Raw genomic sequence first — 16,104 nt, forward strand, 5'->3', positions numbered from 1 at the left:
ATCATCTATGAGAGGAACTCCTGTCAAGGGACTCAGAGATGTTCATTCAGAAAATGTCCGCCGGTCCCATGCATGCACCCAACCCAAACTCAGGTTTGCACATCTTTAAACAAAAGTACAACCATCTCAGTACCTGTCTATATGTAGCATAATGTGGATACAAATAGAGATCTAAAAGTTCAATTGGCATACACTGTAATTAACAGATGTCCACACAGCATGATTTTTTTCCTGTCCAATAGCATGAACAGTTTTATGGTCATTCCATGCATGTTCACAGTGTTACTCCATCATGTTCTGTCCAGCTGCTCCATTTCTATTTATTTATTTATTGTTAGTTTTCGATTTGTCATGTACTCATGATCCACCTATTTTCTCTCTGTGACACACATGACATACCACCATACCATACCATGACATACTCACTAATAAAAGCTCACACACCTCCATTATTTTTGCCCATAATGCTGTTATTCCTCTCTATATGTCAGCACGGCTGAGTAAGACAGACAGAGACAAATGGCAGCTCATGGAGAGGTGTATGTGTATGCGCGCGTGTGTGTGCATGTGTGTGTGTAGGCTCACGCAGCGATGACAGCACTAGTGTGACACCGACAGACGGCTGTCCTTCAGAGTGAAGCATCGCCGCAGGCCACTGAGGCGCGGGCAGACTCCCACACTCACAGCCCTTCCCAGCCCCAGTGGACCGGGCCAGCATCGGGCTTCTGCTGCTCTCAGCAAGCTCTGCCGGCTGAGTCACGCCGGCCGGTTGGCAGTCAGTCATGAGCAGGCTCTACGGATTGCTGCGTGCTCACAGTAGCAAATGTTCGAAATATACAACCCCAAATCAGAAAAAGTTGGGACGTTGTGTAAAATGTGGGACAGGAAAGTTGGGACAGGGGTAACAAAATGCTTGAAAGGTAGTCTAACGATAAAGAAAACAAAAGGAAACATGTTTCACAACTAATTAGGGTAACTGGCAACATTATTGGGTGTAAAAAAGAGCATCCCAGAGAGGCAGAGTCTTTTAGAAGTAAAGATGTAAGGGTAATCACTAAACCTGTGTGGACAAATCATGAAAGAATGTAATTGTAATGTTCTTAACATGAAATTGTGAAGTATTTGGGGAGTTCATCATCTACAGTACATAATATCATTAAAATATTCAGAAAATCCAGAGAAATCTTTGCAAACTAGGGATAGAACATTGGATGGCCATGGTCTTTTGGACCTCAGATGGCATTGCATTAAAACCAGACCTATTTCTATACAGAAAGTCATTGTATGGGCTCAGGAATACCTCTGATAACCATTGTCTATGAGCACAGTTTGATACCCAATTCAGAAATGCTAGTGTAAACTTTACCATGCAATAGTCAAAATTGTAGACATGATACATAAATACCAGCGTCTTATCTGGGCCTGAGCTTGTTTAAAAGGATCTGAGGTAATGTGGAAAAAGGTCCTGTGGTTAGACCAATCAAAATTTGCAATTACTTTTGGAAATCATTGACTCATCTGGGCTAAAGAGGAGAGGGCCTATCCAAGTATCCAACTTATCCAACTTGTTTTAGGACTCGGAACCCAACATCTATGACGATGTAGAGGTGCATTAGTGCCTACAGCATAGGCATCTTGCACATATGGCAAGGCACAATCAATTCTGAATGATGTATACAGGTTTTAAGCAACATATACTGCCACCCAGGCAATGTTTTTTTTCCAGGGAAGACCTTTAATATTTCAGGAAAACAATGGCAAAATTAATTCTGCACATATTTAAACAGTATTTCTCCATAGAGGAAGAGTCCAGGTGCTAACATGGCCTGTCTTCAGTCCAGACCAGTCAAATTAGTGCAGCATGGAATGAAAAACATGATTAGGAATACCTCATACTGTTGAGCAACAGAAATCTTATATTGGGCAGGTATGGGACAACATTTCATTCTCAAAACTCTAGCAACTGGTCTTCTCAGTTCCTAAACATCTACAGAATTTTGTTGCTAAATATGGGTTTACAAGACTTTTATATTATCACATTCTGTTTTTATTTGCATTTTACACAATGTCCCAACTTTTTCTGATTTGGGGTTGTACATTGTTTTACATTACATTGTTACACAGAGTGATGAATACCCCTACATCTTTTAAATTGGAACTCATACAGAACTCTGCTGCTAGACTTTTAACTAAGACCCAGAAGAGAGAACACATCACCCGTGTTAGCTGAATTGCACTGGCTCCCTGTTTCCTATAGAACTGATTTTAAGGTTATGTTAATTACTTACAAAGCTCTGAATGGCATAGCACCTTCATATATCTCTGAGCTTTTAAGGGTTAAGGCTGCCGGTCATTGTGTTTCTTAAACATCTGTATGTAAAGTCATACAATCACAACACATACTAAGATCATACTAAGGCTAACTGCTTAAAGTCCGCATCAACGGGCCTAAGCATTTGTTAGCAAAGCCTATATAATTGTATATAAATATATAAAAGTATTTCTGATATGTTGCTGATTGGATCATAAACGGCCACAGCAACGAAGAGGAATGACTTATTCTTCTCTATTATCGTGTTACATGTTCTTATCCATATTTTTTATATGTTCCTGATTGGATCATAAACGGCCACAGTAACGAAGAGGAATGATTGATAATGACTGACTCTTCTCTATTATTGTGTTACACTCCAACTGTAAAGCACTTTGAGCTGCATTACTGTATGTGTATGAAAGGTGCTTTACAAATAAAGCTTATTATTATTATTATTTTTATATTACTTCTAAGAGACCCTGCCTCTCTGGGATGCTCTTTTTCATACTCAATCGTGTTAAAGGATAGAAGAAAAATCTGCAAACTCCAGTCTGTGCAAAAGAAGTTTTTACTCAAATCTGCATAGACTGGAGTGTAGATTCTTCTTCTATCCTTTATAAGTTGCCCATCAATCCTGCACCTTGATGGATGAGTGGTGATCTTTGACTTTTATACCCAATTGTGTTGCCAGTTACCCTAGTTGGGTCCCAGTTCTGATTCTTTCACATCGATTCTACTTTTTCTAAGTGAGAGAGAATCTGTCTTTGTAGTACTTTGCCTTTGAGGCCAAGGCATTTGCTTATGGGGGGGGTTCTGTGTTCCTAACAGACAAATATGCTCTTTTCACCCCGGGAAACTATGAGAGTATTTCTGTGTGCTTTAATCAGCTATTTTGAATCCTACTTCAGGCAACATTTATTCAAAGGACTGATTATTTAAACATGAAAAGAGATTTTCAAAGCCTCAAAATAGCTGTTAAATAGACTCATTGTTCATGTCATTGCGCCTGGTCATACTGTGATGAAAAATGCCTAATGTAATTTTAGGGTCAAGTTCAAGTCCGGTCACATTAAGAAGTACCCAGACATAAAAGGTTAAATCTTATGCTAAATGAAATTAAACCATCCACACAGACACGCATCACTTGACATACAGTGGTGTGAAAAAGTGTTTGCCCCCTTCCTGATTTCTTTATTATTGTTTTTTGCATGTTTGTCACCTAAATGTTTCAGATCATCAAACAAATCTAAATATACAACAAAGATAACACAAATAAACACAAAATGCAGTTATTGAATGAAGGTTTTTATTATTAAGGGGGAAAAAATCCAAACCTACATGGCCCTGTGTGTGTGAAAAAATGTTTGCCCCCCCCTCTAAACACATAACTGTGGTTTATCACACCTGAGTTCAATTTCTCTAGCCACACCCAGGCCTGATTACTGCCACACCTGTTCTCAATCAAGAAATCACTTAAATAGGACCTGCCTTACAAAGTGTAGCAGACAAAAAGATCCTCAAAAGCTAGACATCATGCTGTGAGCCAAAGAAATTCAGGAACAAATGAGAAAGAAAGTAATTGCGATCTATCAGTCTGGAAAAGGTTATAAAGCCATTTATAAAGCTTTGGGACTCCAGCGAACTACAGTGAGAGTCATTATCCACAAATGGCTAAAACATGAAACAGTGGTGAACCTTCCCAGGAGTGGCCGGCTGACCAAAATTACCCCAAGAGCGCAGCGACGACTCATCCAAGAGGTCCCAAAAGACAAATATCTAAAGAACTGCATGCCTCACTTGCCTCAGCTAAGTTCAGTGTTCATGACTTTACCATAAAAAAGAGACTGTGCAAAAATGGCCTGCATGGCAGAGTTTTAAGACGAAAACCACTGCTGAGTAAAAAGAACATTAAGGCTCGTCTCATTTTTGCCAGAAAACATCTTGATGATCCCCAAGACTTTTGGGAAAATACGGTGGACTGACGAGACAAAAGTTTAACTTTGTGGAAGATGTATGTCCGATTACATCTGGCGTAAAAGTAACACCGCATTTCAGAAAAAGTCATAGGCCTACCAACAGTAAAATATGGTGGTGGTAGTGTGATGGTCTGGAGCTGTTTTGCTGCTTCAGGACCTGAGGCCCGTTGCACAAAAGTAGGATCAAGAAATCCAGGATAAGTGACTGAGTTGAGGTCAATGAATCCAAAACAAGAGCGTCCAGGCTTAATTGGTTGCACAAAGACCAAGCCAGGATGAGCAGACACGGATTCATCAAGCCAGGTAAAACCGATCCTGGATAAGTGCGCGCTCACGGCTCCCTCAAATAGACCCCGCCACCACAGATTTACCATGGCAAGTTGGCAAGTAGAGCGGCTTCATTGCTGCTTCATTGCTGCTTCTACGGTGTAAAGTAGGTAGCGATAGCCTTTTCACAACAGCAATACCTCTGTTTAGGAGAATATTCCAACCAGTGTCGCGACCACCACGCGCGAGTATAAATGGTTACGGCGCTCCCGTGACGTCACATTGTCGCATGACAGGTCGGGAATGGCGAGTATGTAAAAGACATAATTAAAAAGAAAGGCAACACCGCCACAGTGATAAAGCAAAACAATCTTCCCTGATGATGACTGTGGTCGGCTGGTGAGGGACCAATATGTGTTAAATTAGTTAATATGTGTGCTTTAAATTTAAGTTAAATATGTCTTGCAGTGGCAGAGGAATTTGGATTTTTTTTCTCTGTGGCCCTAATATTCCTTCATTTTATATATAGCCTTATAGTCTATGGGAAACTGTAAATTATCTAATGATTGCATCATCTAAAAATCATAATTTATCCAAAATTATTGAAATTAATGATCACAAACGTTTAAATAATGGCAGTGGGTCTAGTTATATGTGATACTGTGTAGTGGGCAGTGGAATAACTATTGGTTTCCGTTTGTGGTGACTGCTGACTGAGATAAGGGATGAGATTAAATAGATCCTGGAACGTAGCCTGGTCTGGAGCAGGCTAGCTCCACTGAATAAATCTCCATGGTAACTTATACCATAACATATCCTACTGCCCCCATCCCGCTTTTGTGCAACCAGATCACGGATAAATGGAGCCAGGATGACCAAGATATCCCGGCTTAATCCCTTATCCTAGTTTTGTGCAACGGGCCCATGGAGGACTTGCTGTGATAAATGGAACCATGAATTCTGCTTTGGAGTGGCCTAGTCAAAGTCCTGACCTGAATCCTATTGAGATGCTGTGACATGACTTTAAAAAGGCAGTTTATGTTCAAAAACCCTCCAATGTGGCTGAATTACATTAATGTTTTGGCGCTCTATAAGTGAAATTGAATTGAATTGCAAATTGAAATTTGAAAGTTATCGCAAATGCTTGATTGCAGTTGTTGCTGCTAAGGGTGGCCCAACCAGTTATTAGGTTCAGGGGGCAATCACTTTCACACAGGGCCATGTAGGTTTGGATTTTGTTTTCCCTTAACAATAACAACCTTCATTTAAAAACTGCGTTTTGTGTTTACTTGTGTATCTTTGACTAATATTTAAATGTGTTTGATCTGAAACATTTAAGTGTGACAAAAAAAGTAAGAAATCAGGAAGGGGGCAAACACTTTTTCACCCCACTGCAGGTGTATACTTCTAGTTGCCCGGGTCAGCAATTTTAAGAAAGGAACTGAAAAAATCCAGCAATTACTCATTAGCATTACTAAGGCATGAGACCTCAACACTTAATGATAACCAGGTAAAAAAAGACAAAGAAATTTTAAAGTTTTAAAAGCACCCCACCTAGAAAAATGAGACAGAAACACTTTGATTATCAAGATGAACATTTTAATGACAGTTTTTGTAAAATTGTACTGTACCTTAACATTTCCATACCAGCACTTTTCCCCTGTACAACACACACACACACACACTTACCAAAGCAGATTCTTTAAGTGAAAATGACACGCTGCAAATTGGTAACCATGACAGACAGGGCACACACACATTCTCTTCAACATCACACATTCTCACAGCCTATCAGACTATTTCAAGTCAGTGCAATACCAGCACTAGTGCATTTTAAGTAAAAGGGTGCACACCAATATGAGTTTGCACCACTTTCAACATAAAAAAAACAAGACCTAAAACACAGGATCCGTTTCTCAAGTGTCCTTCTAAAACACCAGTCTACAGCATTTCTGAACACTAAACAGTTTCAAGTATTCGCCCTGGTAACGCTAGACGACAGGGCTCAGGAATGATTAGGTCATCCAGTGGTGTCCCACCCTCTGTTCTTCATACCCACTCCTCTTTCCTTTCTTCTTCCTCCTCCTCCACTACACAGATCCGAACTCTGACATCCAGGACTCGTACTTCTCCAAGTCGGCGGAGGAGACAGACTTGGAGATCTTCTTGAGCGTGAGCTCAAAGTCCTCCATGGTGACGGGCATCTGGAGTTCATCCTTGGGGAGCGCGCGAATCTCCTCGGGGCTCAAACCCTGGATCCGACGCCGCATGGCCATCATGGCCGCATCCCTGAGGAGTCGGACACACACAGCAGCTCCTGTTAGAGACTTATCATGGCTGACAAAAGATCTGTACTACTTTATATCAAAGGCATCCAAAATTTGATTTGATTTATTTAAACTCGAGGAATCATTGAGAGCTTAGCGCTCATTTAGAATTATGTTGAGTAGGTGGAATGTACATTAACAATGTTGGCTGTTGAGAAATGTGTGTATTGTCTTTGGCTATTGGGTTACTAAAGGACAGCTGCTTTATTGTTTTATCCTCTATAAAGCTTTCACAAGCACACTGTTGCATTGATTGCTTTTTCAGTAAAGCATGACAGAGTCCTGTGAACCCACCCAATACTCACACACACAGTTACGTAATAATCAAAGGCATGTTTGTGGAATCAGGAATGGCAATGGCAGGAAGCCATCTGACAAAATCACTGTGCAGAAAAACAATCACAAACTTAGGCGTTTCACTGGAAATACACCAGAATTGAAGGACAGGCAGTACATAAACACATCCTGTCCAGCTTCACAAAGCAGAGGAAGACAAAAGCACAACGGGGAAAAAAAAAGTAAAACGGGACCGGTCTATTCAATCCTTATATTTTTGTCTATATGTCTAATTATGTCTAATCAGGGATGGGCAATATTTATGATATGTATTTAAAATATGTATTTCAGATACAAAAGAGTATTTTGTCATTTGTATTTTATTGGGTTGAAGAAAATGGCTTCATATTTTGTATCAAAATACTTTACAGGTGAGTATTTTTTATAGTTTAAAAATACAGCCACATATTTTTGGTAAAACCAGTATTGGTGATGTGATGGCATCATAAAAATACAAAACAATGAATGTAGCCTCTGACTGGTGCTGAGTATTTTGCCCAGACTTCTTGTGATCAGAATATTGAGTTTCAGGAAGATGATCCAGTGCAAGATGGGTAACGTGTAAGTTGCTCACATATACACAATACATTCACTCTTACACCAACCAAGTTTCTTGACAACTTTAATCATCCAATCGGAACACATCGAACTGGTTATGTGGTTGGTTTCAATGCAGTGAAGCGGAACTTCCGGTTACCATAGTGGCAGATAATATATGTGAGCTGGCAGTTTTCATAACAATTATCCATGTTTCTCTAACAGATTTCTATTCTTCTTGCTCTATATTTCTTGTACAAAAATAGCGGTGAGCAAGGAATATTTTGCTGGATTGTGTGACATCGGTACTATGGTAGGGTAACCAGGCTCGCAGTAAAAGTCTAACTTTAGCTGCCATTTCTCCATCAACAAAGCATACAACGGAACTGGGTTTACACATCCATGACATTTTTCCGTTTTTTGATCAAAAGGTCTATTACATGTTGTACTTCAGGGGGACTGACTGACTCACTGACCTGCAGACGTTGGTGATGTCTGCTCCGGAGTAGCCTTCGATCTTCTCAGCGATGAGGGCCAGATCGACATCGGGCGCCACCTCCACCTCCCTCAGGCTGATGCGCAGCAGTTCGGCACGGCCCTTCGCTGGAGGAACACACCAGACCATAGTCACAGGCGCCCACACACAGCCCCCGCAATGTGTCATCAGCACGCAGTCACGAGCCACTACACGAGGGGTGGTGAGGGTGAGGGGGATGTGTCATGGCTGAATACATTACTACTGTGTGTGTGAAGACTATGTGTTGTGCTGTCCATGCTTGGTGTGTGTGAACATTCATGCCACATTATGGCCATGTGTGGTATTGTTATAAGTGGTATTCTGCAATACCAAATGGGAGATACCAGTAGAGATAAAAAGATTGGTGGCATTGTACTTTAGCTGGTCTCTGGTTAAAGTTTGGTTGATTTATAAATGTATTTATAAACTATTTATTTATTTAAGTATAAACTGAACTATTTAAAGGCAAACTGAATAAGAAATGTCTCTTTATGCTTATAAAGGGACACCAGGCAAGCCTGATGCTTTTTCTCTACAAAACTCCCCCTCGCTCAGTCTGAAGCTCTTTTCCTTTTCTTTGCATCTTCCGTCAGGGGTTTTCAGTGCTTCTTCGCCAGCTCTGCCATTATACACACGTTTGCAACAATCGCTAGCGTTTTGTTAGCCTGCCTCTGTGCTGTGGATGCAGGATGTAAACTGATCCTGCTTCGGTCGGCGGGTACGATACACAAACTTGCAAGCGGGATATTCTTCCTACAGGCAGTAGGGGCGGGCAAGAGAGTCTTCATTCGCCCTGTAATCATTTAACCATATACCGACTTACGAAGATGAGTAATTAACACGAAAACGTTGCCTGGTGTCCCTTTAATTAAACAAAACCTAATTAAAATTCCGTTTTGAAAAGTTACAAACCCATCTCAGTTACTCAGAGCCAAATAATGCATCCTGGGCATTTTGAAAGTAATATGATTACTCTTAAGAAATGCAGATATCTAATGTAATTATTCTTGAGAATGTTGGAATTCCTAACCGTTGTAGTGAAAGCAGGCTAGTTTTTGACAGCCTCCTTACTGTCATCACATGAAAAAGTTTAGCATGTGTGAACTGCTGCCTTTAGTAACAATGAGGCAATAGCATGCTTTTTCTTTCCAGAAGTAACGGTCATTTGCCAAACTGTTGGTGCCTTTCTCCTTCTGGGTTGGAGCGTTGCCTATAGTTACTTTCTCACTTCTGTTCAGAAATGCTAGCACAACCATGTCGGCCTTGGAGAGAGAACCAGAGCACACGACACCATAGCAACATGATGTGAAAGCTCAGAAAAGGAACAGTCTCCCTTGATGCTTTGTCAGACAACAACAGTTTGTGATATGGGTGACCTTTCAACAGATTAATCTCGCAATCACTAGAACTTCATCTCCAACCTGTTGGATGTTGGATAAATTTGTTTGATTCTCTGTGACCCTGTTCACACCTGGGCAGAAAGATATGATCTATCCGATCTATATCTTCACATCTCTAATGCCAGGTATGATGAATGACCCCAACCTGCATGCAATCATCAGCTAACCCTCACGCAAACCACAAACAATGTTGAACTTTGACTGCGGTAGTGACTACTCTTTTCTGCAGAAGACTGTGGCAAGCACAGCGCATACTGCTTCCTATCTGAAAACCTGATGGATAATGAGTGTATATCAATGCAATGAGGAATCACTACAAATATCCGTTTTGAGGCTGTAGACAAAGCTTGTCAGGAAGGGGCCCAAATATAGGCTACATTTTGGCGAGAGAGAATACCGGATAGGAACACTGGCGCATGCATGGCTCAGATGGCAGATGGATATTTTAATGCTTGTAAAAGGAGGAACCACTACAAAGATCAGACCAGTAAAGTTTTGTGTGTGTAGACAATGCTAAAGAGCAGTTACAGCTTTGTAATTTAGATTTAGGCTAATAGAGCAGTAATGGAGTCGTCTTGGGATTTGTGAAGGGGCACAGACCTGTGGGCAGAGGAATGTAGATTCTCTTCTCCAGGCGGCGTCTCAGTGCCTCATCGATGTCCCAGGGGAAATTGGTGGCAGCCAGCACCATCACCATCTTAGAGGGATCGTCATTCTCCACTGCCCCACCAACCCCTGTGCAAGAGAGCAGTGAGATCTTTTCATTATACAGTGTCATTCTTTTGAACCAAGACTGGCTAAAGTTCATACTAAAATCTAGATTGGACAGTTCAGGTTATGCTTTATTATAGAGATGCCAAAAACGTGAGGAAGAACATAAGAGGGGTTAAAGCGTGAGGATGGACATGTTATGGTGAAGTGTCAAGTGTAGTTGGGGAACCCTAAATGTGTTTCCTAAATGTGATACACATTTTTATACTGACGGAGACTTGATGATGACTTGAGATAAAGGTAAAGCTGGTAACAATTTTAGGAGAAGAAGTGAAATTGTGGAATTGGTCTGAAGTAACTGTGAGCAGTGAGCAGTATAAAGCAGTTTCTCTGATTAGCGATTTCACTTCCTCTGATTAGCGCTTTTACTTCCTCTGTCTGGCTCACCGTCCATCTGCACCAGGAGCTCCGACTTCACTCGGCGACTCGCCTCATGTTCATCCGATGTTCCCCGTCTCCCGCAAATCGAGTCGATCTCGTCAATGAAGATTGTACTGGGAGCGTAGAACCTTGCCTGATTTTAAAGGTTCCAGAAAAGATTTTAAAGGTTTCAGAATCTACCCATATGTTACATTTTTTTATTATTCTTAGAGGCGTTCACACAGACTCACCATGTCAAAGAGCAGTCGCACCAGTTTCTCTGACTCGCCCCGATACTTGGAGGTGAGGGTGGAGGGGGAGATGTTGAAGAACGTGGTGCCACACTCTGTGGCAACAGCTTTGGCAAGCATAGTCTTCCCTGTGCCAGGAGGGCCGACCATCAACACTCCCTGCAGCACAAACACACACACACACACACGCACACACACCATGCTGTTCACAATCTGATCACAGCACCATATGTCAGGGATTGCAAGACTGAAAATCATGGTATTGACTGAACCATTATTATACAACAAAAATTATTTCTTAGCGAGACAAATACTTTGCGTATTGCAAGAACAGACTGGAATATCTTCTTTGTACATCAGGTCATGAGAAATTAGAGCATTATATCACACATCATATGAGCTTCACCAATTGGACTACATAATAGTGCCATCCACTGGTTTGAAACGGTAGTGCTGGTGATATGTGAATATTGCTTCCATGATGTCATCTGCATGATCAATGTGCACAAATGTGTGAATATCTAGTGGGTATGTTGTGACAAGGCAATGACCTTCCAAGGCCGCCGAATGCCCTTGAAGAAATCTGGCATCCACATGGGCAACACCACTGCCTCTCTCAGCAGCTTCTTGGCATCCTCCAGATCGGCTATGTCATCCCTGCAGAAGAAAGAGAGGGAGCGACCAAGAGAGAGAGAGTGAGAGAAAAAAGAAACCATGAGAGAGAGAGAGAGAGAGAGAGAGAGAGAGGGGAAGCGAGAGAGAAAAAAAAAAGACAAGCGAAAAATCACACGACAGATTGTGTGACTCCCAGTCGTCATGAGTCATCCCCAGCACCTCACCTCTTGGGCATCTGTCCCTCCGCACTCCAACAGACCACTAATCCGACACTCTCACAATTTATGCAATTAAAGACAGACGAGCGGCAGACACACAAGAGGAGATAAGTCATGATTATTTATGATGCTGTAGTGCTCGCTGCAATTTATTATTCCACTATGATAAAAATAATGGGCCTCAATTTTCATCAAGCAATTACCCCACCCAAAGCCCCAACACAACAGCAAAAGTCTTACTGCACAGTTGGTGGGGTAGGAGAAGGGCATTTGCCATGCTCGATGGTGTTTTAAGCCCCCACCATCGACTTCAAGGCAGCGCTGCGACCGTCGACTTCAAGGCACCTAACCCTAACCTTAACCCTAACACTATCCCTTGCTTAACCCTAGTGCGTTCCATGCAGCGCTGCCTGGAAGACGACGTTGGGAGCATAAAACAACAAGTAACATTTGGCATGATGTCCATTCCTGCAACTCAAGATAATAGTATGTGGGACCTACTAGGAATAAGAAGGTATGGAATGTTATGGGTCATTACTATGGTTATCATATCATGCCTTCTCAACCAATCAGTGATTTTGTACAGTATGGTCAAATAAACAATGGCGAATATAACTGAAAGGTCTTTTTTTGACATTTGGAAATAATTAGGCCTAAATTGTTAGCCACGCCCACCTAGATCTCCTTTCAGGGAGATACTAGTCTGGAACACCATAATACACTAACGTTTCCATCAAACCCCAAAAAGGTCAGGCCAATTAGTGATGAGAAGGAAGGATGCTATAGTTTTGAAATCGAAAGTGGCTGTGGTATACGGTAGTAACAACGCCTGCAAACATCAAAAATTGCAGTCGGAAGAATGTGTAAATTTATGTACAAGACAGGTAGGCCTACATACATTGTATCTTGACTGCTGTTTTTGTCAGTTTCTAAAGTTTAGGCAAAGTAGGAAGTAACGTTAGGAATCCCTAACCAATGTGATTGGTTAGCCTGGACCAATGATTTAAAAGTTAAAGGAGAATTCAGGCGATTTTTCACATAGATCTCTGTTTCTTGAGGTCACCGAGTGCTCTCGTACGGAAAAAAAACTAAAACAATCGGTTTTACCTAGCTCGAGTTGCTGCAGCCAACAGCTAGAGCTGCCAGGCAGCTACAGGGCTACACTCTGGGGGCATGTTCAAGAGCCCCCATTTCATGCCCCCAGAGTGTAGCACTGTAGCTGCCTGGCAGCAGCAACTCGAGCTAGGTAGAACCGATTGTTTTCAGGTTTTTCTGTACCAACCATACTCGGTGACCTCAAGTTTAAGCAGGTCATGATGCTAGTGTCAGAAACATTTTTCAAACGTTTTACAAAGTGAATGAGTCTGGTTTCAACCAGGCTACTAAATTGCACCAACAAAGGCTGATTTGGCCAATTTGCAAATGATTGTCATAATAATAACACCCACACAAAAATAAACAATAAAATCTCACATGAAACTAAGATGTACAGTAGGCTACGTATGATATTGTGCAGGTTAATCAGTTTTTTTTCATTTACCATTTATACATTGTATTGCTTTTTAACTTTTCTATTGCTCATGTTGTTTCAATATCTTGGGTGCCTTCCTCTTGGTATAAGAATATTTTTGTAGTAGCCGTGTCAGTGAAGGAAAGCAAGTAGTATTGGTCATGGCATGGCAGTAGTACAATATATTGTTAGTACTGAGGGTGCCGGGCACTATGGGTGTAACCATAAAGCAGTGCTTACATTTGATGTGATGTTGAGATTAGACATGGCTCTTTTTATCTTGCGGCATGCAACCTAGTTTACACAGAACTCTAATTTTGTAGTGATATTGCTCCCACATATTGTGAGGACTGCAGAGGCAAATGATGAAATGTATTGTTTGTGGTGGGAACACATAGAAAAGTATAAAGTGGAGAGCATCAATTACCAGCTGATATTAGGATTCCTTGAAATAATGTCCCTTTCAAGGGCATCCACCAAGTCACTGTCATAGCCTGTACCATCAAACTTCTTCAACTCTCCTTCACCACCTTCTTGGCCACTCTTTTTCCCCTGAAAGAATCAACAGTAAAAAAAGATACACAAAGGTGACCATCTTATAGATGTCTACCAACTCTACTTTGAGATATGGATTATGTTCTCTTGGGGTTCCTTAACAATATAAGCCTTGAAGATGTTAGATTGCATTACCTTTTCATCTTTGGCCTTTGTGCCTCGTCCATTGCGGGGTGATTTGTCTGTTTTGGGGTTCACTTGCCCCCTGACCACTGGACCCTTGTGCTGCATTGCTGGGGAGTCTTTTTTCTGAGGCTTTGCTCCACTATTGGGACGCTTCACCTGACTTGGTGCTCTGGGAATAAAAGAGAAGCAAACCACAGGCCATTTATTGGTATTAGGTACCAAGCTGTGAAGTGTGTGCTCACAAGACTTGCATCCGTATTTCACTGGCCACTGATCTGGTACCACTGCTAAACAAACCAGCAGTCTTTTGTCTGCCATTAGTATTAGCCTGGCTGGCAACTGTGTTGTATTTGACTCGTTCAGCAAAAGCTAGAAGGGGTTGTGTCTATCAGGTGACTATGAGGTATTTTACCTGTGTTCTGCCGGGGTAGGGGGCGGCCATACTGCAGGATCCTGAGGGGCTTCCTCTGGCAGGAAGTTAGAGCAGTCTACTGGCTTGTCCACCTTAAAACTTTCCAAAGTGTTGACAATACTCCTCACATACTTGTATTCCTCTTCTAATTCCAAGCGTACCTAAATTTAAAGAGCAGGCTGTAGGTATTTGGTCTTTAATTTATCTTATTGCATACCAGACAATGACTACATTCCAGCATTTCTCAAATTATTGACATGGGTAATTCAAAAATAAATAAACAAACACATCAATATTTCATAAAACTTGTTTTATGGGCTGTCCCACCTGCTGCCATTTGGCCTTGAGTGATGGATCTCTCTGAGACTGACAGTATTTCTCGATTTGCTGCATCACACCTTGATAGTAGACCATGGACGAATCATAGTTCCCGAGAAGAGCGTACTCTCGACCCTTTTTAGCGTTGTCATATATCTCTGCTAACTCCGCCATGGCTTGACTATGAAGAAAAAATCTTTACATTAAAATACTACAGGACTGGCTACCATATTGAGGCTTTAACAGACGGATACTAGAGCAGTCGAGTAAACGTTGTCTCTGACGGTAACCAGCAAGCGATATTCAACTAACGTTAGGCCTATGTTAAGTTAACTTATCGTATTTCACACAATAAATCTGTCCATTCCTGCTAGCTGCTAACGTTAAACCATCTTAGGCATACACACAGTGCTAATTAAATTAGCTCAATGCAAAATGAAGGGTAACGCTAACGTGCAGGCTACATTTAACAAATAGGCGTGCAACGAAGTGCTTATAAGTAACGTTAGGCTATCATTAACGTGACAGATTAAAATGACTTAAAAGGTGGGCTGGCTGGAGCACATGTGGAATATGAGTGGTGGTGGTGTTTACCTGACAATTCATTCATAAATTACAAACCCATATCTAGCTAACAGTAAGCGCAATTCAAACACCCGTACTTGTAGTTCAACATAGACCAATAGACTATGCCCTCTATCGGTGAAGATCATTACAAGGAACAACAATACCCATCGAGCTCATGCCAAAATACACACCACCGTTGCGATTTAGCTAGGCCACACAGACAACAAAACTGAATTGACGCAAGCCTAAAAACATCTATTTACTGGCATGAAACGCGAAAAATAATGGTATGTATTAGCCGAAGTTAAGAAAAACGACATTACGTTTCCGTTCATGGCTATATACTCACCTTATCTCAGCGAGACTATTAATTTACTTCTCTGTCCTCCTTTGCGTGGTGTTGTTACCATGGCCGCAGAGAGGAAGCGGAGGAGGCGTGGCGTGAGGAAGAGGCGGGAGGTACTTGGGCTGGACCAGAGTGTCTGGCCATAGACGTGTCTGGCTGGACATGGGAGGTAGGCTACGCTAGAAGTTTACAACTTCATCATGACATCACTTTTCTTAAGATCAGGCATGATCATTGCCAGCCTATAACATTAAAACGATTACTGTCAACAATTCTAATTCCGTTTAGAATCATAACTCAGGCAGCCGACTGTGTGCATATCTTCACCAACATAACACAAAGCTACCTATAGGCCCTAAGCAGTATTAAAGGCTGAATAAA

General features: G+C 41.5%; 1 protein-coding gene across 1 annotated transcript; it reads right to left on the reverse strand.

Annotated features, from left to right (window-relative positions):
* Positions 1 to 6,202: 6,202 nt before the first annotated feature.
* katnal1 (katanin p60 subunit A-like 1) lies at positions 6,203 to 15,787 on the reverse strand. The gene is made up of 11 exons (XM_076274254.1): positions 15,727 to 15,787; positions 14,820 to 14,991; positions 14,493 to 14,653; positions 14,090 to 14,249; positions 13,827 to 13,951; positions 11,608 to 11,713; positions 11,057 to 11,215; positions 10,833 to 10,959; positions 10,275 to 10,409; positions 8,234 to 8,360; positions 6,203 to 6,846 (listed from the first exon to the last, which is right to left on the reverse strand). The coding sequence occupies exons 2-11, from the start codon at positions 14,982 to 14,984 to the stop codon at positions 6,648 to 6,650; spliced, it is 1,464 nt and encodes a 487-aa protein (XP_076130369.1). The 5' UTR covers positions 14,985 to 14,991; positions 15,727 to 15,787; the 3' UTR covers positions 6,203 to 6,647.
* Between the last annotated feature and the right edge of the window lie 317 nt (positions 15,788 to 16,104).

Source organism: Alosa pseudoharengus, unplaced genomic scaffold (genome assembly GCF_046254945.1).
Source record: "Alosa pseudoharengus isolate Yale_2024_CS ecotype anadromous, Long Island Sound unplaced genomic scaffold, YU_APseudo_1.1 YU_APseudo_1.1_scf_8, whole genome shotgun sequence".
In the NCBI taxonomy this organism is placed as follows: Eukaryota; Metazoa; Chordata; class Actinopteri; order Clupeiformes; family Clupeidae; genus Alosa; species Alosa pseudoharengus.

What these genes read in the sequence shown, in the direction of transcription:
- katnal1 (XM_076274254.1), bottom strand. Translation starts at nt 14,984, where the DNA reads ATGGCGGAGTTAGCAGAGATATATGACAACGCTAAAAAGGGTCGAGAG. An exon ending in GCATTCGGCGGCCTTGGAAG is followed by an intron (nt 11,216 to 11,607) that starts GTCATTGCCTTG and finishes TTTGTGCTGCAG; the next exon opens with GGAGTGTTGATGGTCGGCCC. An exon ending in CTACATTCCTCTGCCCACAG is followed by an intron (nt 8,361 to 10,274) that starts GTCTGTGCCCCT and finishes GTGTTCCTCCAG; the next exon opens with CGAAGGGCCGTGCCGAACTG.